Raw genomic sequence first — 22,837 nt, forward strand, 5'->3', positions numbered from 1 at the left:
TGTTCCTCCCTCTTCAGGCCCTTGGGTTGAACACGGGATCTCCGGTGATCCCTTCACGGACAGACCCCTTTTGGCCCCTTCTTCTGTCATCGCCACTGCAAGTCTTGCTGTGAAACCTCAGGCGTCTAGTCATAGAGAAGCAATTTCGGAACCTCCTAGAACCAGGGGAGTGACTTTAGGGATTGTTCCTTTAAGTCCTCCAGTTTGTGAAAATGTTGACGATGCGCCTAACTTTGGTCCATTGTCTTTTCCCAGTCTCCTTCATCTGCACCATGTCCAGTTGATGAAGACTGCCTTCAAAATTCTTGATGAGTTTCCTGTCAGGCTCCCTGGCCCTCGTGAAAGGGCATGTTTGCTGAAAGAGGGCGAGATCTCTTTATATTTCAACTCCATGCTGGGCGATCTGAGGCTTCTCCTTTGCGCTTTTGCTATGCAAGTCCTTTTCTATTTTGGATTGAATCCCAGGATGCTAGCGCCCAATGGTTGGAGGAGCCTTGTCGGCTTCATGGGATACTATAAAAATATGAGTATCGATTGTAATTTGAATGTCTTTAGGTCTGTCTATTCCCTCAAAGCCCTAGAGCAAGAAGACTGGTTCAGCTTATGTAAGCAGGGCACTTCCTCTCTGAAATTTCATATTTTTGAAGAGGGAACCCTTCCTACTAGCCACAAAAGGTGGAAAGTCAGGTTCATTGCTTGCCGTGTTCCCTCAAATAGCTTCATTCTAGGTTGGCCTTTGCTGAGCCAAAAAATCATTCGACAAATGAACATCAAACCCTCGCTGAGCGAGGAAGAGTCGAGGCTTTATTCCCTCTTCATAGCAGGGAAGGGGACCCCCATCCATGGCCGAGAAATGGAGTTTGAAGCCCCTCTAGTTCTCTGGGAAGTCATGGCTGGTAAGTCCCTAAGCCCTTGCCTTCTTCTCATTTTCCATTGTTGGCATTGTTTTTGACGCATATGTGTCTTTGCAGATCCAGAGATGTACCTCAACAAGGATCTGCTTTTCCGGCGTTACATGGATTCTGGCGCCGCAGCTAGGGGGGGCTAGAGAAAACCAAGGGGACAGGAGCAGGATCCTCATCGTCAACCCTTGATCTTCCAAACCCCGTGGGCAGGATCCTTCTTGACTCGGAGTTGAAAACCGCAATTGACATTAATTGAGAAGCAACTGAGGAGACTACTGACCATACCGAGGAGATCAATGAAGTTCCTGAAGAGGAAGAAATGCCTCTTGTGCGCTGCAAACGCCAAGGTTCCTCTCTTCTGAATAAGGGCAAGACGAAGATGGTACGTTTTGAGGAGCCCCCTACTCCCGAATCTCATTCTGCCCCTGAGGGGTCTCTTGCAGGAGGTGGTTATAGGAGCAATACCCATTTGCGTGGTGCCCTCTGGAGAAACCAGGAAAGATTCCAGTCTCCCAACTGTTGTTCTCCCAAATCTCCCTAAGAAAACCCCTCCAACGGCTGATACAGTCGTACCTGCTCCTGGGGTTGAATCCGCCACTGAGGCTACTCCTGTGCCTGAAGTCGGATCGTCAAGCCTGGCAGTTATGAGCGAAATGGCGAGACTTGCTGAGGAAGTCTCGCCCTCTCTCCCCCCTTTGTGGGTTCCACAGTGGGAGCTTTTTGAGGGGGATAGAATTTTGGGGAATCCCATAAAAGCGGGTGTATGGGCAAGAGGTGCCACTACCTCTGTCGACCAACAAGCCTGTGACGATTTGCAACCTTCGAAAACTCACTCGCGGTTAGCCCAGTAAGTCCCGAATTTTAACTTACATTTAGTGCTAAGTGTTGGTGCTTTCGTTTCTTCTTGCGAGTTTTCCTGACCCGCCTTTTCTCTGCAGGCACCCTGTATGGTTCTCGAGTCTCTTGGAGTTGTATACGAGAGAAAATACAAGGCTTCAGTTCTGGATCGTTCTAGCGTTGCCCGTGATCTGGACTTTTAGTTGGAGAGAAATAGGACCCTCCAATCGGAACTTGAGAAAAACTCTTCTGAAGCTGATAAGTCAAAAAAGGAACTGGAGAAGGCCACGGTGGATCTGAGCAAGGTTCGCTCGAACTGTGAGTACTATCGGAGAAGTAGAGACAAAGCCCGAGCAAAAATTGAGTCAACGAAACAACAAGAGAAAGATGTCCTGACTGCCAAGGATAGAGGAGATGGGTTCGAATTATCACAGGCTTCGCAATGACAAATAGGCTGCTGATGACACGATAATAGAGCTCTGGAAAGAGATTGAATCCATTTCCACTTCTCACTTCAAGTTATCTACCGAGAGGGATCGATTGGCTGTTGACTTGGCGGCTTCCGAGAAGTTTGTTCAGAAGTTGATCGAACATAACTCTTGCGATGCCGAGAAGATCATTAATGAGTACAAAGCTTCCGAAGACTTTCAGGCTGAGCTTGCTGGCAAGGCCATTTATGGCTTTGAGTATGGTTTAGACACAACCTTTGATCTCATGGTGAAGAGGTTGCCGGAAGAATCTCTACAATTAGTTTGTAAAGATTCTCCTTTTGATGCTCATACTTGTGAGAGGCTACAGATTCCATTTTCAGCTGGTTGCAAGAACAAACGCTTGGGACGCCTTTTCCGGAGGCCAACGCCTCCCCCTCTGATGCTTTGCCTTTGACTTCCGAAGATAATCTTGGGCCAACCACCTCTCCTCCCATTCCTCCAAGTGACTTTCTAGTTGAAAAATAGTTGTAAAGTAATTTCTGACCTTTCTGGATGTGGAATGGTGGTAAGAAGATGTTCTTTGTAAACTTGGCTTTTGAAAAGGAACTTTGATACAAGAAATTTCTCTGGAGTTGTACCTTCGCCTGGTCTATCTTCTTTTATTGGTAAAACTTTCTTAGGTGCATGGCATTCCACGCATGAGCGAGATCCCTACCAATTTCCATATCCCTGATGTCACATCCTCCCAGCCGGTACCCTAACTGGCATACCCGAGAGTGTGATCCACAGCCCCGAAGATCAAGTATTGAGGAAATCATTCTCCCACATGTGCAATAACATAATCATGAACAGAAATAAATCAAGGTTTAATATTATAAACAAGGTTCAAAACAAGAAATGAACAATCAGAATAATCAGAGTGCGGAAAGATACCAGATATCCAATGATATCAAAAAGGAGTGAAGTGAGGCAGAAACTCACTTTACCAAAATAGTGGAACGTAGTATAAAAATCAAAAGGGATTACAACTGAAACAAATGTACTAATAAATAAACTAAGATCAAGCGTCTTCAAGTTTATAGATAACGTCTTCATAAGTATGGACTTCATCAATCCAATGAATCCGTTCTAACTCTATGCCATTCTCAAAAGTAGTACGCAGCTTGATCCACCGGGGGATCATCAAAGTAATCTTGATCGTTGCCAGCACTTTGCGTGTAATACGCTTCATCAGCTTGTGCTTCGTTGTACTGCTCGTCATAGTATTCTGTACCTGCAGGATAATCTAACAAAAAGAAATATACAACAGGAATGAGTTTCGAAGAAACTCAGTAAGGTAGTTAATCCATAACATCATAGATAACATGTGGCAAAACATAACATGATGCAATGCAGTATGAAACAAGTAATGTATGTATGCATCTAACTCTATGTATGCTGGTCTCTATGGCAGACATGCTTTAAGTCATAGCACCGTACTTCTTTGGGAAGGTCACGCATACGGCTCCTGTTGGTAGTGGGTCCGGGCATCCCTCTCGGACAAACCATGATAGGGGGTTAAGTCAACACACTCTCTCACAACCATTTGGCATAAGTACCGGCGCATGTCAAGGAAAAGCCTAGCCCAATGCAGGTCATCTACTTAGTTACATCAAGTCAGTTCCAGATACTTCCATTCCTCCCCTCTCGGGATCCTTTCCGGTATCCTTCACACTAGAGTCACGGATATTACTCACCGGACTCATCAACCCTATTGGTTATCCACATATGGTAAACGGGAAGCTATCATGTCCTCTCACGGATATAACTCACCGGTCTCAAGCGCCCATGAGCCCAAGTCTAGCCATATGCAACCCTCCAATAAATGGCCCCCACAATGTGATTCCCGTCCTCTCACGGATATAACTCACCGGTCTTGAGTGTCCGTGAATCCCCATTGCTACCACGGGTCGTTCGGTCTCAATACCCTTCGAATCGGGTTCCGATATAACAGGGGTATATCCTAGCCAAACACTTGCTAGACATCCCTAGGTATGACAACCATTGATTTGGGAAAGTGTCGATGGGCAACCCCGGAAACATCCCATACTATTTCCGATAATGTCCAAGGACAGAAGTGTCAAAAGGACACTTCCCAATCCCAAACCAAACTTAAGCAAACACATTCTCAGATCAGTCATGACATACACAACCAGTAGTTCATCATATAAAAGAGAATGTAAAAGCAACATCAGATTAAGCAGTAATAAGTAATTCTTATAACATAAACAATGAAAAGATGATATAATTAAGTGCTACTGTTCCCACAGTAGGAGATCAGAATTTAAATACAATAACAGTAGGTAATCTCATAGTTTCATAAAGTAGAAACCAGAAAACAAGCAAATCTATGTAGTTAAGGAATCAACTGTCCTTACCTTCTAACTTGAATGGAATCTTAAAGAATCAAGTATGATCTTGACAAAACTCGAGAAGACAGTCCTAAACAAGTGCACACAACATGTTAGGAAAGATGCATAAAGGAAAAGATCATAAATCAATCGAAACTGAGACCAAGATTGAGGTTTTCGTACTCATTGGTCGATTGATTGGTCTGCTGGACCGATCGACCAATGAGTCGACCAATGCGACGATGATAACCTCGCAAGAATCCGAATTTTGAGAATCCATAACCGAATTCGATGGTTCAAAAGGGTACAATTAAGAGGGGAATTATCATGGTAGTATTCTAGGGTATAGAGGATATTAAACCATAACTCAAAACAATTCTCAAGTTACAACCTAGAAATCATGAGGTCAACCTGATTAGGGTTATCATAGGTTAGGAGGGAAAAAAAATAGAAAGATTAAAGATAATGAACTAGGATATGAAAGAATTCAGATCTAGTAAAGGAAACATAATAATTGGGTTACCATGATTAAACTAGAGGTTCTTGATCTTACCCAAGAATTAGGGTTTTACCCTTTTTGGTTCCCTCGGAAAATAATTGTGAGATCTGAATGAACAAAGACAAATCAAAACAGGAAAGTATAGGTGATTAAATTTTAGGTTAACACAATATTACTCAAGAAGATTTTCCTTCACAAGGGAGGTTACCAAAAGTTTTCCAGACAATCACACAGGTTGGGGTTTCAAAGAATTAGGGTTAGGTTTTCAAGAATTCAATAAGTAGGGTTTAATAACATGATGATGATCATGAGTCTTAAAGAATATGGTGAGATCAGAGAATTGATGATTACAAGAATGCTTCATGACCTTTCTGATCTCAATGAAAACAGAATAAAAGAAAGAAAATCAGAGATAGAAGAGAGAGTAGTTGAGATCATACCTTTGTCGTAGAAAGATGAAGAATTCTTCAAGTCTTTGAAAGAGATCACCAAAGAATGCAAGGGAATGGGTTAGATTAGGGTTCTAACTCGTTCCAGAGGCTTAGGAGGCAGATGAGGCGGAGTATTCCCGAGATTAGACTTAAATAGAAGTGACAGGATTCAAATTTCAAAAACAGAATCAATTGGTCGATTGATTGGTCGATTGGTTCAATCGACCAATGAGTCGACCAATCAAGACAGCAACTTCAAAACAGGGAATTGAAGGCTCAGATCAAGTCCAAACATCAAGGGGTTTTGCACACCTCTAGAGTGACATACCTAGGAGTTAGAAATGCCTTTGAATCAATACAGAGACCACTCCAAGACCATCAACTAATCCAATCTTCATCCGGGTGCAGTTTCCACCATTGGAACACTAGCATCAACACTCATGGATTCCAATCCAGCCATCAAGTCTTCAACAGAAATGGCCCAAAGATGACTTCTTGCCTTACTTCGGGTCACTGGACCTACAATAAACAGAGTTTTCGGATTAGGGTCAGGGCTAGGTTTCACACCTGAGCTTGTAGGTTCCCGGCTATAGTTACTGGACTACCAAGTAAGGTCCTTCCCATCTTGGGGACAACTTGTTCATTTGCCTTGGAGCTGAGACATCAGCTTGCCAGAGAACCAGATCTCCTTGCTGAAAAGTCTTGCTTCTTACCCTAGAGTTGTAGTATTTTTCCACTTTCTTTTGGTAAGCAATGTTTCTGTAGAGAGCCACTTCTCAGATTTCGTCAATGAATTCCAAGTTTGCTCTAAGTCCTTCCTCATTTTGATTTTCTTCGAAGCATTTCGACCTTAGGGATCCTGCCAGTACTTCTACCAGGATCAAGGCCTCTATCCCATAGGATAGTTTGAAGGGAGTTTCCCCCGTTGGAGTTCTTGACAAAGTCTGGTAGGCCCAAAGGACATGGGGAAGCTCGTCCACCCATTGTTTTTGGCTTTCCTCCAATCGCCTTTTAACCATCTAGCAGCGTCCGATTGGTAACTTCCACCTGTCCATTACATTGAGGGTACACCACAGACACCTTTCTAAAGTCGATGTGATAAGTTTTACAGAAAGTTTCGAAGGTAGGGTTATCAAATTGGGTTCCGTTGTCGGTCAACAATATCTTCGGTAAACCGAACCGGTATATGATTTTGTTGAGGACGAACTTTTCCATTTGTTTCTCCGTGATGGTGGCTATTGCTTTTGCCTCCACCCATTTAGTGAAGTAGTTGATCGCCACAATCATGAATTTCCTTCCCCCAGATGCGGGAGGAAATGGTCCCAAGAGATCCATTCCCCACTTTGCGAAAGGAACTGAGCTAAGGATTTATACTAGAGGAACTGCAGAAGCTTTCTGGACTGAGGAATGTACCTGGCAAGGTTCGCAGTGACGAACATAGTCTTGTGCATCATTTACCATAGTTGACCAGTAGAGGTACTGCCTCAAGATTTTGAAATCTAAAGCCCTAGCCCCCATGTGGGCTCCGCATATGCCTTCATGTACTTCCGCTAATACGTACTGGGCACCTGCGGGGCCAACACATTTCAGGAGTGGTCCCTCGATTGATCTTTTGTATAAGAATCCCTCAACCAAGGTGAACTTCGCAGCGCGTCTTTTTACAATGTTAGCTTGAGTTGGATCTTCAGGTAATTGATCTTGCTTTAAGTACGCCACCAGTTCATCCATCCAGGATGGTTCGGATTCTTTTATTTCCATCATATCCAAGGCGTTTATGCTAGGTCATAGAGGACTTCCTGGTAAACCGAAGCCTCTATATTTGTAATGCCAGCAGAAGCCAGCTTGGCAAGGAAATCGGCTTTCAAATTCTCTTCCCTGGGAACCTGGAAGAACTCACACCGATCGAATTGGAGCTGTAAGTTGTTTGCTATGCTTAGAGAACTTGCCATTTTCTCCCCTCTGGCTTCATAGTCACCTTTCACTAGGCTTATTATCAATTGGGAATCGCTGTGGATTCTCAGATTTTGAACACGCAGAGAAGTTGCTAGATGGAGGCCTGCCAACAACGCTTCGTATTCGACGACATTGTTAGTTGGCGGGAAGGCGAAGCGTAACGCATAGTTAATGACAAAACCACCTGGACTTTCTAGTACTAGGTTGGCTCCGCTTCCCGCGGCATTGCTTGCTCCGTCCACGAATAAAGTCCACATTTCTAATGGTTTTCCTTTACTTTTTCCATCCTCCCATCCGGTCGCAGACTCCACAATGAAGTCTACTAAATCCTGGCCTTTTATTGTTGTTCTCGGCTGAAACTCTACTTGGTGTTCGCTTAATTCCACAGCCCAAGCGACCATTCTCCCCGGCAAGTCCGGTCGGTGCAGGATCTTCTTCAGGGGGGCGTTTGTGAGAATAGTTACTGGATGAGCTTGGAAATAAGGCCTTAGCTTTCTGATAGATATTATCACGACTAGGGCCAGCTTCTCGATTTCCGGGTAGCAGGTCTCAGCGTCTAGAAGGACATGAAAAACATAATAAACAGGCTTCTGGATGCCTTCATCTTCTTGAATTAAAACAAAGCTTACAACTTTTGGAGGTGATGCAAGGTACATGAACATATTTTTCTTGGGAGTGGGGTACACCAATATGGGAGATGAACTCAGCTTGGCTTTCAGTTCCTCAAAGGCATTCTAGCATTCATCCGTCCAGATCATCTCTGCCGTAGTGTTAAGAGTCTTCAGGGCTGCAAAGAAGGGTTGACAACGCTCACCAGATTTAGCTAGGAAGCGGCTCAGGGCTGCCACTCTTCCTGTCAGGCATTGAACCTCCTTCATGGTCCGCGGTGGCTACATGTCCAAGATTGCTGTAATCTTCTCAGGATTAGCCTCTATGCCTCGCTGCGAAACCATGAATCCAAGGAATTTTCCTGATGACACTCCAAAGGCGCACTTCTCAGGATTAAGTCGCATCTTGTGCTTTCGGAGGACATCAAAGACTTCCACCAAGTCGCGGATGTGGTCGTTGGGATCAACACTTTTGATTAGCATATCGTCTACATAGACTTCCATGTTTCTTCCAATTTGTTTGTTGAAGATTTTGTTGACGGCTTGCTGATAAGTCGCACCAGCATTCTTCAGACCAAAGGGCATCACCCTATAGTAATAACTTTTTCGGTTGGTCATGAATGCGGTGTGAACCTCATCTTCCGGTGCCATCAATATCTGGTTGTAACCAGAATAGGCGTCCATGAAGCTTAGTGCCCCATGTCCCGCAGTAGCACCAATCAGCAGATCAATCCTTGGTAATGGGTAACAGTCTTTCAAGAAGCTTCGTTGAGATCAGTGTAATTTGTGCACATTCTCCACCTCCTGCTAGGCTTCTTCACCATCACAACATTAGCTAGCCATTTAGGACATTCTATCGGTGAGATGAAGCCTAACTTGTCAAGCTTTTCAGTCTCTATCTGGATAGCGATCTGCTTCTCAGTGGAGAAATTTCTCCTTCTTTGGATGACAGGGTTAGCCCCCTTGTTGATCCACAAGTGATGCTCTGCTATGCTCCGATCGATTCCAAGCATATCCTCGGCTGACCAAGCAAATACGTCAGCATTCTTGGATAGGAAGGAAATTAGTTATTTCTTGAAAGTCTCTGGTTGCTCTGAACCAATGCTGGTCTCTGTTTCAGGGTGCTTTGAGCTTAGGGGAACCTTTTGTAGCTTTTCTACTAGTTCACCACGCTGCGCGCAGTTGGCTTTCATCCCTATCATCACGCACTTTTGACAACGAAAGTTGCTCCAATGGCAGGAGTCGTTGGTTGTTTGCTGATGAAGTTCAGGTAGCATATCCTGGACTGCCTTTGGTCTGTCTTGCAAGTACCTATCCCTTCGGCAGTTGGGAATTTCATCATCATATGTCTGGGTGAGATGACTGCTCCCAATGCTGTAAGCGTTGGGCTTCCCAGGATGATGTTGTATGCAGAGAGGTTACGTACAACCATGAACATGGTGGGTACGGTCACCTGTTGAGGGAAAGTTCCCACAGTCAGATCCAGTTGGATATTGCCTTCCATCGTCGTGGAGCTTCCCGCAAAGCCATAAAGCAGAGTCGTTGTGGGCTAAAGGGCTTCGTGGTCTATCTTGAGCATTCAAAATGCGTCAAGGGATAGGATGTCCGCTGAGGACCCTATGTCCACCAAGACCCAATAGATCATATGATTTGCCAATCTAGCTTTGATGACAATGGCGTCATCGTGTGGTTTGCTGACATCAACAAGCTCCTTCTCGGTGAAGGTTATGGGCTCGCTTTGAACAAAGCGAGTAATTGCAGTGGGCTCCACGGTGCTAACAACGTGTGTTTTCAGCCTCATTTGGCTAACTGACCCTAGGTTGGGTCTCCCGAATATTGTGTTTATTCGAGGGAGATCCTCGTCCCTAGGGGCCATTGGAGCCTTCCCCCGAAATCTATCATCTTCGGCCGGGGGAGTGCGGTTGCGTCTTCTGGAAGACGGTGATGGTTCTCAGCAATGAGAGCCCTTTACTTGCTGATCCAGTTGTCCTCTGGCTATCAGCTTCTCAATTTCTATCTTTAACATTCGACAATCATTAGTATGATGTCCCCTGTCTTTATGGTACTGGCAGTACTTTGACATGTCGGCTCTATTTTGGGGCTTTGCCAACAACTTTCCGGGTGTCCTTAGAAGTTTGGAATCTCCCGAATCGCGAATCTGCATCAGTACCGCTGATCGCGACTTGTTAAGAGGGGTAAAGGCTTCCTCATCCTCCTCGATTACTTTCCAGCAACGCCATTCCTGCCGAGGTTTAACGTCCTTCTTTGCGTAACGAGACTTGGAACTAGGTTCAGCAGCTTTCCAGGCAGGGGGACCCTCCTGGTCCCTAAAATGACTCCGATTGGCCTCCAGAACTTCTTCCACAGTTGCCATTTCGTACCCCAAGTGTAAGAGTTCAGCCAGAGTTTTCGGCTTCTTTTCAACAATGGAAGTGATTAGCTTCTCACTGGTCACGGCTCTTTTGAATGCGGTGAATGCCACCTTGTCGTCAAGATCCTTGATCAGTATAGAAATTTTGTTGAAGCGAGAGATGAAGTCTCTGATGGACTCCTGTCGGCCTTGTTTGAGAGCCAGCAAGTTGTCCTCCGTTTTGTCCTTCTTAATGCCACTCTTGAACCTCGCAACGAAGGCATACCCCAACTCCATAAAGTTGTGTATGGAGTGCTTGGGAAGCCTGGAGAACCAGGTAGTGGTTGGGCTAGTTAGAGATGCTGGGAAACATCTTCATTTTATGGAATCCCCGCCTCCGCACATAGTCATGATTGATGTGAAGTGACTTATATGGGCCATAGGGTCCGTCGTTCCGTTATAGGAAGTGAAAGTGGGGGTACGGAACCCTACCAGCAAAGGAGCCATCATTATCTCCCGGATGAAGGGATCCTGACTCAGCACCATTTGTACTTCGTTCAGGACCTTTTTGTCTAGCTGGAAGAGACGCTCATTCATGTCCTGGACTAGGCGATATAAGCTTTCATCGCGAATAGATCCAAAGATGTCGGAGGATTCACCACTTTGGCGAGGGCCCTTGGACTCCGCCACTTGCTCCTTCATGGGTCGCCTGGTTCCTGCTATTTGGGCACGCTTAGTGACAACTTCGGGGTAGGAGAAAGTATCATTGAGAGATCACAGCCTATCAAAGATAGAGTCATTAGCTCCCTTCTTGGTCATTTTGGTCTTTCTCTTGTCCTTACACTTGTCCGGCTTTGGATGGCGCATGTTGCCATCGTCCCTTAGGGCTCCGTCGAGGGTGTCGACCCGGATAGGGTGTCCAGTTTCATGAAGACCGGTTGGAGGAACAGGGGAGGATACTAAGTGTCCCCCCTGAGCAGCCATGGAGTGCAAGGAACTAAGCATTTCGAACATCATCTTCTGCATGTTAGGTTGTGTTTCAATATTGGAAATTGTATTAGGAACAAACCCGGGTGGGGGAAGGTCAGCAGGAGGATCTACTAGAGGGATCTCTTCTGCCTCACGACCCACGGTGGGTTGCCCTTCCTTGGAAACCCCTGGTCCAGTCTTCCAACCAGGACCCTTCCTCTTAGGTTGAGGGAGGTCCTGAGAATGGGACACTCGCTCAGGTGATTCTTCTCCAGCCATTTTCGTTGCTTAGATGTAAGGAAACCACCGAACTTTTTGTCAGCATTTCCCACAGTGGCGCCAAATGTTGGTGGGAAGATCAAATTCCTTGATCAACCCCGGTTCTTTCCGGTTCCGGTTCTCCTTAACTTCCTGATGACAAAACAAGAGTTAGAGTGGGCCACCTCTGGGGACGGGAAGCCACCTCCAATGATTAAGTTAGTTTCAGGGAAGAAGTTGAGAATCAATGCTGGCAGAATAAATGCTAAGAGTTTGCGGAAGAATGTTTTTCATGGAGTTATCAAGGAGAGTAATGGCTGGAGAAGCTCTGGTTATACCTGGGAATGATGCCTCTATTTATAATGAACATGTAACCTCTTTTCCCCTGTAATGGCCGACTGACCCTTTACGATATGGCTCAATGGTGGAGATGGCTTCTGTGGCCCGATGACATCATCCTCTGATGATTGCAGACCCACAGCTGCTATGAACACCTATTGTAATCAAGGAGTCAACTCAAGTATTGGCTGGATGTGACATTGTTCTTTGGTTGAGGAGACAAAAAGTGGTGTCACAGTCCTTGTGGTAGTCGTAGAACGAATGTTGGGCGTCCAAGCTGTCCCTTTTCACTACACGGCCCTCGAAACATTTATTGCTGAAATTAATGCTATGAGGCACCGCCAACGAGGAAATATCAAGGATCCCCCAAAGGCCGCTGGCTTTGCTGAAAAGATACTGGGCGTCTGGACTTGTTAGCGAGTCGCTCTAGTTTACCCTTTCGTCAGACGAGAAGCCCCTTTGGTCCAGCTGGCGGGCAACATTTATCTGAACCGTCAACCCATCGGGTTGATTGAACCATTCCGGTTTGGTGGTTCCTTTCAGGTCACCCACAACACGTTCATATTTTCTCCCAAAAATTCAAATTCTCATATCTTTTCCCTGTAATTTTTAAATACTAAACTTATCATTTAACCCAGTTGATTTCTTTCTTTAAAGTTGAATCGGTTTAAAAACCCATCTCGAAAACGGTAAGAGTGAGAATCCAAGGAAGAGATTTGTTTTGCCATTGATGCTTGATCGGTTGTTCAGGACAAAAAAAAGTGAAACAAAATCGTCTAAAAACCTATCTAGAAAACGATCGAAGAGGAATCCAACATCAATGAAGAAAGAAATCTACAGCGACAAACAGATATTTTAGGAAAAATACCTGAACGTCATTGAACGTTCTTTTCTTTGAATTTGTGTTCTCTACCATGTCCATGAATGAAGCAAACAATGATGAATTTGATTAAGTGTTATGGTTTCGAACAGTTATTTCAAATGTACTATTTTAGAATTCATGCTTTCCTTATCTTTTTCTCCTTCCCTGCTATTAAACGGTTATTTTTATCCTCCTTTTTACATAAGGTAATTTATTCTTTTAAATTTAATTTTATATCACAACTGTCATAGTGCGAAGCAAAAACATGTTGTTTGTCTGCCCAGCAAAACTACCACAACTTGTCAATGGTGGGTTAGTAAAGCTGTTAAAAGGCCCAACCTCCCACGGGGAGGTCTTGGGTTTGCACCCATTCAGCGGTAACGGCTTCAACTAAAATTTTGGAATGTTTTGGGAGAATTTTGTCACCCAAATTTATTATTTTTTTTTGGAGGGTGGTATTTGGGATTTTTTTTCCCGGTAAAATGCGCTTTATATTATAATAATAGATATATCTAATACATTGTAAATTTAAATACGATAATAAATATGACTATTCCGGTCCGCATCAGTGATCGCATTGAGCTCATCCGGTAGGTAGGAAACCAAATAAGATATCTCTGTTTCAGTCATAACATGACTTGCAAGATAATCAGCAACAGCATTAACTTCACGCAAGTGATGAATGAAAACACATTGGCGGAATCCAACACGAAGCCCCCAAATCTCTTCCAACAAATCTCGAACTAACCATGTTGTATAAAGAGGATCATTAATGTGATTAATTGCTTGCAAAGAGTCACTTCGTACCTCCACATAGACATATTGTCATTCGCACGCAGCTCTGAGGCCCACAACAATCTCCGTTAATTCCGTTCGAAGCACACTATTAGTGGTAAGCCCTCCGGCTATGGTAAAAAGGACTTCGCCATGACAATTTCGTCTTAAGGTTCTGTACCCTCCACGCTGTCCTACCAAGGAGCCATCACAATTAATCGCAACCCAACCTTCAAACAGTCTGTTCCAAATTAAAGGCCACTCCACAGGATGGTAGAAGATGACCTCAATATTCCATGAGTCAAAAAAATGACGATGTAATGGTGTGTCTTCTACGTGACGGCATGATGGGGAGAAATGAACATAAATATCACTGATGACATGGTGTAAAATGGTGCCAGCACGGTATTTGGGATTTTTGTTCGATATCCACGCAGCCGTGAGGTTATGACGCATGCCAAGAGAAAAATCGAACGGTTTGAATACTTTGGCGTATTATTCTTCATTTTTAGAAGTTTAAAAGTTTCCAAAATTAAAATTTACATCCCTAAGAAATATTTAATTTACAAAGTAACGACAAGACACAAAAATGAGATTTTGGTTTTAAACCTAGCCCAGCCCCTGTTCTTACCACCTTTGTCTCTGGCTACCCAATCGAATTGATCTCGTGTTTGATCTCTTTGGTGATGGTGGCTCTATAGAAACAATGACGGTGGTTCATGACCTATTGTTCTTCAGACAAGCACCACTTTTCAATACTTGGTTGTTTGCCCACCTCATGCCTGTCACATCCACCCAGCCGGTACCCTAACTGCGATACCCGAGTGTGTGTTCCACAACCCATAAGATCAGTTCATAACAAACATCCTCCTACATTCACAATAATATAATAAAAAACAAGACTAAATTAATGTATAAATATCATTACTAATGTAATCAAAGAATGATTTTTAGAAAGATTACAATTCAAATCAGAGTGAAAATATGATACCAAAAGAATAATCAGAGTATAGAGTATAGCATAAAATCTCTCTATAACTACAGCAGAAAGTAGATCTAACTCAAATGGAATTACAACTTAATAATATTTAAGAACAAGTATAAAACTAAGTCTAGACATTTTTCTCTTTTGGCTTTGCTTTCTTCTTGATTTGCCCAAAACATGCAATAAATGTTGTTCTAGGTTAGAAACATGTTTAAAAGTACTTTACTTTGTATTCCAAGCATTTTAAACCCAATGCCATGTTCCAACAACAAAATCTACCAATTTAGTTCTCATTTCACTATTCACAACCTAAAAACCTAGATTTTGAAATTTTCTTCCAATTTTCAAATGCAATGGAATTTTGAAGTCAAACCACTTCCTACATATTTGAATTGATATGCTTGAGATGTACACACACTTTGTTAGACCAAATTCCACATTTCCAAAAATTTCAAAACTTGCCCTAAATTTTTCTTCACCTTCTTCTTGCTAAATTTTCTTGTATACAGTAGGCTTTTTTATGGATTTTTCTCAAATAAATCATCCTAACATGTTAATTCAACTATTATGCACATCCTAGTGTGTCTGAATGCAGTTTTTTAGAAATAAAAAATTTTTGAAAAAATTTACCAAAATACCCTTCTTTACTGAAAATCAACTTGTTCTTTACTTAGGACATCGCATTGACTTATCCTACATCATTCAACACGTCATGATCGACTGAGTTGAGCATCCTGGGGTCAGGAACTTAGCTTTCGGCCGACTTCTGACTCTCATCTTTAGGCATTTTCGACATGGATCTAGAGGATAGAGGTGCTTATAGAGGACCTAGGGAATGCTATCGGATCCAGGATGGTCGGGCAAATGCAGCTTCATGATGCGGTGAGATCCAAGGGTGAGGATGATGATGAGGATGAGACTGATGATGATGATTATCATATCCACCCAGCCGGTACCCTATCTGGCATACCTGAGTGTGTGATCCCCATCCCTAAAGATCAGTATCGAGGAAATCAACTACTCACATTCACAATAATATAATCAAGAACAAGACTAAATCATTGTTATACTATATTAACTGAAAGATCAAGATAAGATTCAAAAGAACACATGTATGTATAATCAGAGTGCGAAAAAAGAATGATACCAATATAATAGTCAAATGTAGAGTGAAGCGGAAATCACTCTACAGTCACAGCAGAAATGTAGCTCAAAACTAAATAGAAAAGATTACAACTGATTCCCAAAATAAAAGGAATAGAAAAGAAATAATCAAAACTAAACTAGTGTCTCTTCAAGCCTACAGAGAATACTTCTAAAAGTATAAGTCTCATTATCTAGATAACGTTGAACTAGCACATGGGTGTGACTAATCCTGGTACGATACACAGTCATTGTGGAATTCCTCATTGTCGTAGTCACCGTAGCCAGCACCTTGGGTGTAGTATGCGTCATCCGGTTGGGCTTCACAGTACTGACCTTCGTGGTCATTAGTACCTGCAAATAAGTCTAACAAAGACGTTGCAAAAAGGAGTGAGTTCAGAAGAACTCAACAAGGCAGTTTATTCCATAATAACACAGTAAAGCATGATACCAAAACATAAGGAATGCACATGATATGAAACAGACAATGCATGTATGATTCTAACTCTATGTATGCTAGTCTCTATTGGCAAACATGATTTAAGTCATAGCACCATACTCCTCTGGGTAGGTCTCAAATCACTCTCCCTCAACCATCTCGGTATCTTGGGTTCTCCGGTGGTAATTGGGTCCTACATCCCTCTCGGACATTCCATGGCTGGGGTTTAGGTCACCGCTATCTCACATTACCATTGGTTTGAGTATTGGCGCATGTCAAGGTTAAACCTAACCCAATGCAAGTCTTCTACTTAGTTATATCAAATCGAGTCCAGATACTTCCATTCCTTGCCTCTCGTGATCCTTTCCGGTATCTTTCTCTAAAGTCAGCGTATGCTATGGCTACAACCAACTCGGACTATGGACTCATCAACCCTATTGGTCATCCACAAATAGTAAACGGAAAGCTCTCATGTCCTGTCACGGGTTGGTTACCGATCTTTAATGCCCATGAGCCCAAGTCTACTACTGCAACCCTACCAACAAATGGCCCCCACAATGTGATTCATGTCCTCTAACGGGTTGGTTACCGGTCTTGAGCGCCCACAAACCCCATTGATCCCACGGATTACTCAGTCTCAATACCCTTCCGAATCAGGTCCGATATAACAAGGACATCCTAGCCAACACTGCTAGACAAGCCCTAGGTATGTCAACCAATAATCCGGGAAAGAGTCAAGGGGCAGCATAGGAAATGTCCCATACCACTTCCACTGATGTCCAAAAACAAAAACATCAAAAGAACATTCCCCAATCCCAAATTATACTTAAGCAATCATATTCCCAAATCAGTCATTCACATACACAACCGATAATTCAATACATAGAAGATAATCAATCATACATGATCAAATTGGTTGAAGAATCATATGAACAAGACCTACTGTAATTAAGGAAATCACAACAATAATATAACTATAAGAAAACTGAGACATCAGTAGTATGATCATGCAAATTCGAATCATAAACCAAAGATAATGCATTCTAGGTTATTAAAGAATCAACCGTCCTTACCTTAAATAACTTCGAAGAAATTCCGGAAGATCAAAGAGGATAGGTCCAAGGTTAGCAAACAAACCTTAAACAAGCATAATTTAAACATTAATAACAAACCCTAGAAGATTAGAAGTCAAACGGATCGAAACAGACGACAAAATCCATTGCTGTCAGCTTGGGCTAATTAGCTGGGTTGATTGGTCCAGTCGACCAGGGCAGTCAACCCAATGAACAGTACGAAGCAGAAATCTAAATTTTGATCCAAAACTCATCTTCTTGGATTCAAAACACTCTGAAATTTTAAAGGAACCTTAGGAACAGTAATCTAAGATTAACTAGCATAGGTTAGACATCAACAATGATCAAAACAGTAGAATTCTAAATTGATAAAAAAAACAAGGTTTTCATAGAAAATAGTTTGTAGATTCAACAGAGAGGCTAGAGAATGAGAATTCGCTCTAGAAGAATAACAACAATAGATCATAGATGAAAAATAATATGAGAATAGATCTAACATGCTTTAGAAATCAACACAGTGGAATGACACACATTCATGAAGATATCACATGATCTCTTCTTAAAATCCAACTATGTAGATCATAGAAGTATTGGAGTGAATGGAGATTCACTCACAACTACAGAGATCGAAGAAGATGTGTTTGCAAGGATGTAATACCATCTTCATAATCACAAGCAACCGAAGAAAGCAATATAGGAGTAAATCAATGGAAGATTAAGAGAGATTACTAACCTTACTGAGGAATAATTGCCGAAGAACTTGAGAATTCATACCAGATCCACACACCAAGGAGAGGGCTTGAGAGAGGTTCTCCACGTTCTAGAAACAAGAGTGGCTGAAAACCACATAGTCTCATTAAATATAGCATCAAAACCCTAAACAGAAGATCTCAGTCAGATCCTATCTGTTGGTGAAACCCGGGGGGGTGATTAGGTTGCAACTAGTGGATTGTCCCAATTTTTTGGTTTGTGCAGAAATACAAGGTAAATTGAAAATTCAAATGAAATTAAACAATACAATCAACCACAAGACAAGTATTTTATAGTGGTTCGACTTTGCAAGTCTACGTCCACTCATCTCTTGGCCTCAAGAGAGTATTCCACTAGTGATTCTCTTTCAATACAATGGGCAGAGATCAAACCCTTTACAATCTTTGTTATGGGGCAAGAACACCCTTTATAATCTTTGTTTATCTTAGGGCAAGAGCACCCAACCAATCTTTGTTCACGGGCAAGAGTACTCAAAACCAATTCTAATCTACCTAGACTAGAATTGAAAACAATTACAAGAGAAGGATGTTACCTTAACAAGAGGTGTGACACTTTACCTCTTGTGTGTGTGTGATGCAATAAGAGTTGTATGCTCAAGATATGAAATGCATGCACCACCAAAGCCTTCAATCACCTCAAGCTTGACTTCCACAAGCTTACTTTAATACCTTGGTATGTTCTTCAAGGTTGGAGAGAGGGTGAGAGGCAAAACCCAATGGCTTTCTTGTATTTTGAGAGCTTGAGATTACTTGGGGAATAGTTGATCAAGTGTTAGGTTCAACCCTCTCAAACGAGGTGAATTGGGCTTATATAGAGCACCTTTTAGTGCCTAAACCCAATCCCCAATGGATAGAAAGAAACATAATTTTTGTCCTGTTTTCAGCCCAAACAGTCGTTCGTCTGGTCAGACGGTCGTCCGTCTGGAAAAGATCTGTTAAAAACTAGTCGTTATGGCTTAGTTAAACCAAACAGAATTCCATCTGGGTAGACAGAATTTTGTCTTAGACGGTCATCTGTTTGGCCTTCTGTGGTTAAAAAAACACAGAAACTGCAAACAGACGATCGTCTGTCTGCCCAGACGGTCGATCGTCTGGTGCCCTGTTTGCTGTCCTACTTTAGGACATGGATTTGGCTTGGGTTCTTGGACTTTTTGTTCAACCCTAAGCCCCATACACCTTCCTACTATGTCCTAGGTCAGTCTAGTGACATGATATGCACATGATTACATACAATTACATTAAAGTGCATATGGAGGTGTCCTAAGTCCTAATTTCATCTAAGTCTTAATCATTGAAGTTCTTGAGTCTTCTTGTACTCCATTCTTCATGATCATCTTCATGTTCATCTTGGCATGGTCATCTTGACTTAGATTTCTTGTCCATCTTGGCATGATCTTGGCTTGGGCTTGACTTGAGCATGAGCATATGGCTTTGACTTGGAGTTTGTCCACTTGTTATCATCTTGATTAAAACAACACAACTCAAAATAGCCATTAGTAATTCATGTTTGTTATCATCAAAACCAATGGAGGCTGATGTGGCAAATGCTGACATAGCATTTTCCAACAATCTCCCCCTTTTTGATGATGACAAACACATGAATGATGGAAAAATATGAATGATCATTAACAACAATGAATACTCATTCATATGCATATTATCACATGTTTTCCCAATGAATTATCTAATTCATATAATTCTCTCCCCCTTTTGTCGTCAACAAACAATATAGGAGATGCTTCCCCTCAAATAGCACTCCCCCTTTGTCATTAACAAAAAAAGGGGATAAGCATGAAATGCTCCCCCTAAAATAACTCTCCCTCTATTTAACTTCTGCTCCCCCTAAATGATGCATAAGACAACAACTTCTCTCTCTATTTAACTTAAGCTCCCCCTAAATTGATGCATAAGACAACAACTTCTCTCTCTCTCTCCCTCTTAGCTTATGCACTCTCCCCCTACATTAATGCATAAAAGGAAAGAGAATACCACACTCTTGCTTAATACCCTTTTTCAGGGTCCTTAATAACTTTGGACAATACTCCAAATGAGTTGTCCCTATCCATGTCATTTGTTTCACCATTGCTAATGAAATTAAAACTATAGGAAGAATTTACCTCAAAGTTTTCTTGTTCTTCCTTGGTCTTTGCCATTAGAGTCAAGTTGATTTTTTCTTCATCGGTCTCCTCCTTTTCTTCTTCATCATCACTTGTGATGTAGGATATTTCAGCCATATAGGCTTTCTTCTTTTCTTCATTCGGGCACTCGGATTTGATGTGACCCGGTTTCCTACACTTACAAAAACTAACATTAGATACACAAGTTCTTTCATTAGAAAGATTTTTACCTTTGTGTTCCTTTGAGGATTCTCCTTTGTGAGGATGCCTTCCTCTTTTCTTTTTGAGAAGTTTCTTGAACTCTTTGGCAATTTGGTAAAGCTCAATGTCCAAGTCTTCTCCTTCACTCTCACTTTCTTTTTCTTCCTGGTGCCACTCTTTAAAGCTATGGACTTCTTCTTTCGATCCTGTTTCACACTTGCTAGAACTTGCTTGTCTTCTTCAAGCTCCGCTTCATGAGCAAGCAAAGATCCCATAAGCTCATCAATGGTGATTTTTGACAGATTTCCCGCTTCTTGAATTGCGGTCCTTTTAGGTCTCCATGAGGGCGGAAGGGCTCTTAGAATTCTCCTTGTCACATCCTAATTTGCTAACTCTTTTCCAAGGCTATGCAACTTGTTAACAATGTTAGTGAATCTACTAAATAAAGAAGTAATATTCTCATCATCTAACATTTTAAATTCTTCATATTAAAGCATATAGACATCTAAGTTCATCTTTTTATGTGGTCGGTCCCTTCATATGTGACCATCAACTTATCAAAGATTTCCTTGGCACTATTGCAAATGCCACATCTATTGTAGACTCTTTCACTTAAAGCACATTGCAAAAACATTTTCGCTTTGTGGTTTAATTGACCTTATCGGTTGGAGTCCACTCAACTTTGGGTTTGGGTACCTTATTGCCTTGTTCATCAATTTTGAGAACTTCGTTTGGTCCACATGTCATGATGTTCCAAACATCAAAATCATGTGCACAAACAAAATCTTCAAACCTATTCTTCCAATAGGCAAAACCTTCTCCATCAAACTATGGAGGTCTAGAGATGTTAACACCTTCGATTTTGTAAGGAGCCTCATAAAAAGGAATGTCCATGATCTTTGACTCTTTTAAAGATTGATTTCAATCTTAATTTGAGCTCCTGCTCTGATACCAATTGTTGGTGCAACCTAGAGGGGGGTGATTAGGTTGCAACTAGTGGATTGTCCCAATTTTTTGGTTTGTGCAGAAATACAAGGTAAATTGAAAATTCAAATGAACTTAAACAACACAATCAACCACAAGACAAGTATTTTATAGTGGTTCAACTTTGCAAGTCTACGTCCACTCCTCTCTTGGCCTCAAGAGAGTATTCTACTAGTGATTCTCTTTCAATACAATGGGCAGAGATCAAACCCTTTACAATCATTGTTACAGGGCAAGAGCACCCTTTACAATCTTTGTTTATCTTAGGGCAAGAACACCATCTTCAATCTTTGTTCATGGGCAAGAGCACCCAACCAATCTTTGTTCACGGGCAAGAGTACTCAAAACCAATTCTAATCTACCTAGACTATAATTGAAAACAATTACAGAGAAGGATGTTACCTTAACAAGAGGTGTGACACTTTACCTCTTGTGTGTGTGTGATGCAATAAGAGTTGTATGCTCAAGATATGAAATGCATGCACCACCAAAGCCTTCAATCACCTCAAGCTTGACTTCCACAAGCTTACTTTAACACCTTGGTATGTTCTTCAAGGTTGGAGAGAGGGTGAGAGGCAAAACCCAATGGCTTTCTTGTATTTTGAGAGCTTGAGATTACTTGGGAAGTAGTTGATCAAGTGTTAGGTTCAACCCTCTCAAATGAGGTGAATTGGGCTTATATAGAGCACCTTTGAGTGCCTAAACCCAATCCCCAATGGATAGAAAACGGACATAATTTTTGTCCTGTTTTTAGCCCAGACGGTCGTCCGTCTGGAAAAGATCCATTAAAAACTAGCCGTTATGGCTTAGTTAAACCAGGAGAAATTCCATCTGGGCAGACGGAATTTCGTCTCAGATGGTCATCCGTCTGGCCTTCTGTGGTTTAAAACACACAGAAACTGCAAACAGACGATCGTCTGTCTGCCCAGACGGTTGACCGTCTGGTGCCCTGTTTGCTGTCCTACTTTAGGACATGGACTTGGCTTGGGTTTTTGGAGTTTTTGTTCAAACCTAAGCCTCATACATCTTCGTACTATGTCCTAGGTCAGTCTAGTGATATGATATGCAAATGATTACATACAATTACATTAAAGTGCATGAGCATATTGCTTTGACTTGGAGTTGGTCCACTTGTTATCATCTTGAACTAAAACAACACAACTCAATATAGCCATTAGTAATTCATGTTTGTTATCATCAAAACCAATGGAGGCTGATGTGGCAAATGCTGACATGGCATTTTCCAACACTATCACTATGGGTTGATTGGCTAGGTCGATTGACCCAGGTTGACAACAAGCCCAAGTCAGGGCATTGAAGCTCCAAACCTCAATATTTTATATGGGGCTTCTCCCAACTCATCAAGCAACTTACCTAGCATGGAGGGATGCCTTCAAACCATGTCCAATTACTCTTCATGTCACATCCACCCAGCCGGTACCCTACCTGACATACCCGAGTGTGTGATCCACAGCCCCGAAGATTAGTATCGAGGAAATCAACCTCCCACATTCACAAT

At 42.2% G+C, this 22,837-nt stretch overlaps 3 protein-coding genes across 3 annotated transcripts; all 3 read right to left on the bottom strand.

Moving 5' to 3' along the window:
* Positions 1-6,861: 6,861 nt before the first annotated feature.
* Positions 6,862-7,221, bottom strand: LOC149005332 (uncharacterized). Its single transcript, XM_089135866.1, has one exon. It carries the CDS (start codon positions 7,219-7,221, stop codon positions 6,862-6,864), a length of 360 nt encoding a protein of 119 aa, XP_088991992.1.
* A 44-nt stretch (positions 7,222-7,265) lies between these two features.
* On the bottom strand, positions 7,266-8,102 carry LOC149005333 (uncharacterized). Its single transcript, XM_089135867.1, has one exon. The coding sequence runs from the start codon at positions 8,100-8,102 to the stop codon at positions 7,266-7,268; it is 837 nt and encodes a 278-aa protein (XP_088991993.1).
* Positions 8,103-10,005: 1,903 nt separating this feature from the next.
* Positions 10,006-11,106, bottom strand: LOC149005334 (uncharacterized). The gene is made up of 2 exons (XM_089135868.1): positions 10,892-11,106; positions 10,006-10,729 (listed from the first exon to the last, which is right to left on the bottom strand). The coding sequence occupies exons 1-2, from the start codon at positions 11,104-11,106 to the stop codon at positions 10,006-10,008; spliced, it is 939 nt and encodes a 312-aa protein (XP_088991994.1).
* Between the last annotated feature and the right edge of the window lie 11,731 nt (positions 11,107-22,837).

This window comes from Hakea prostrata, chromosome 9, assembly GCF_041222555.1.
Source record: "Hakea prostrata isolate BN-2017 chromosome 9, UWA_Hpros_2, whole genome shotgun sequence".
NCBI lineage: Eukaryota > Viridiplantae > Streptophyta > Magnoliopsida > Proteales > Proteaceae > Hakea > Hakea prostrata.

Bases quoted from the DNA above. Each gene is read 5' to 3' on its own strand.
- LOC149005333 (XM_089135867.1), bottom strand. From the start codon at position 8,102: ATGTACCTTGCATCACCTCCAAAAGTTGTAAGCTTTGTTTTAATTCAA.
- LOC149005332 (XM_089135866.1), bottom strand. From the start codon at position 7,221: ATGGATGAACTGGTGGCGTACTTAAAGCAAGATCAATTACCTGAAGAT.
- LOC149005334 (XM_089135868.1), bottom strand. From the start codon at position 11,106: ATGAAGGAGCAAGTGGCGGAGTCCAAGGGCCCTCGCCAAAGTGGTGAA. The intron at 10,730-10,891 runs GTTCCGTACCCC...CTGGTTCTCCAG, and splicing joins ATGGCTCCTTTGCTGGTAGG to GCTTCCCAAGCACTCCATAC.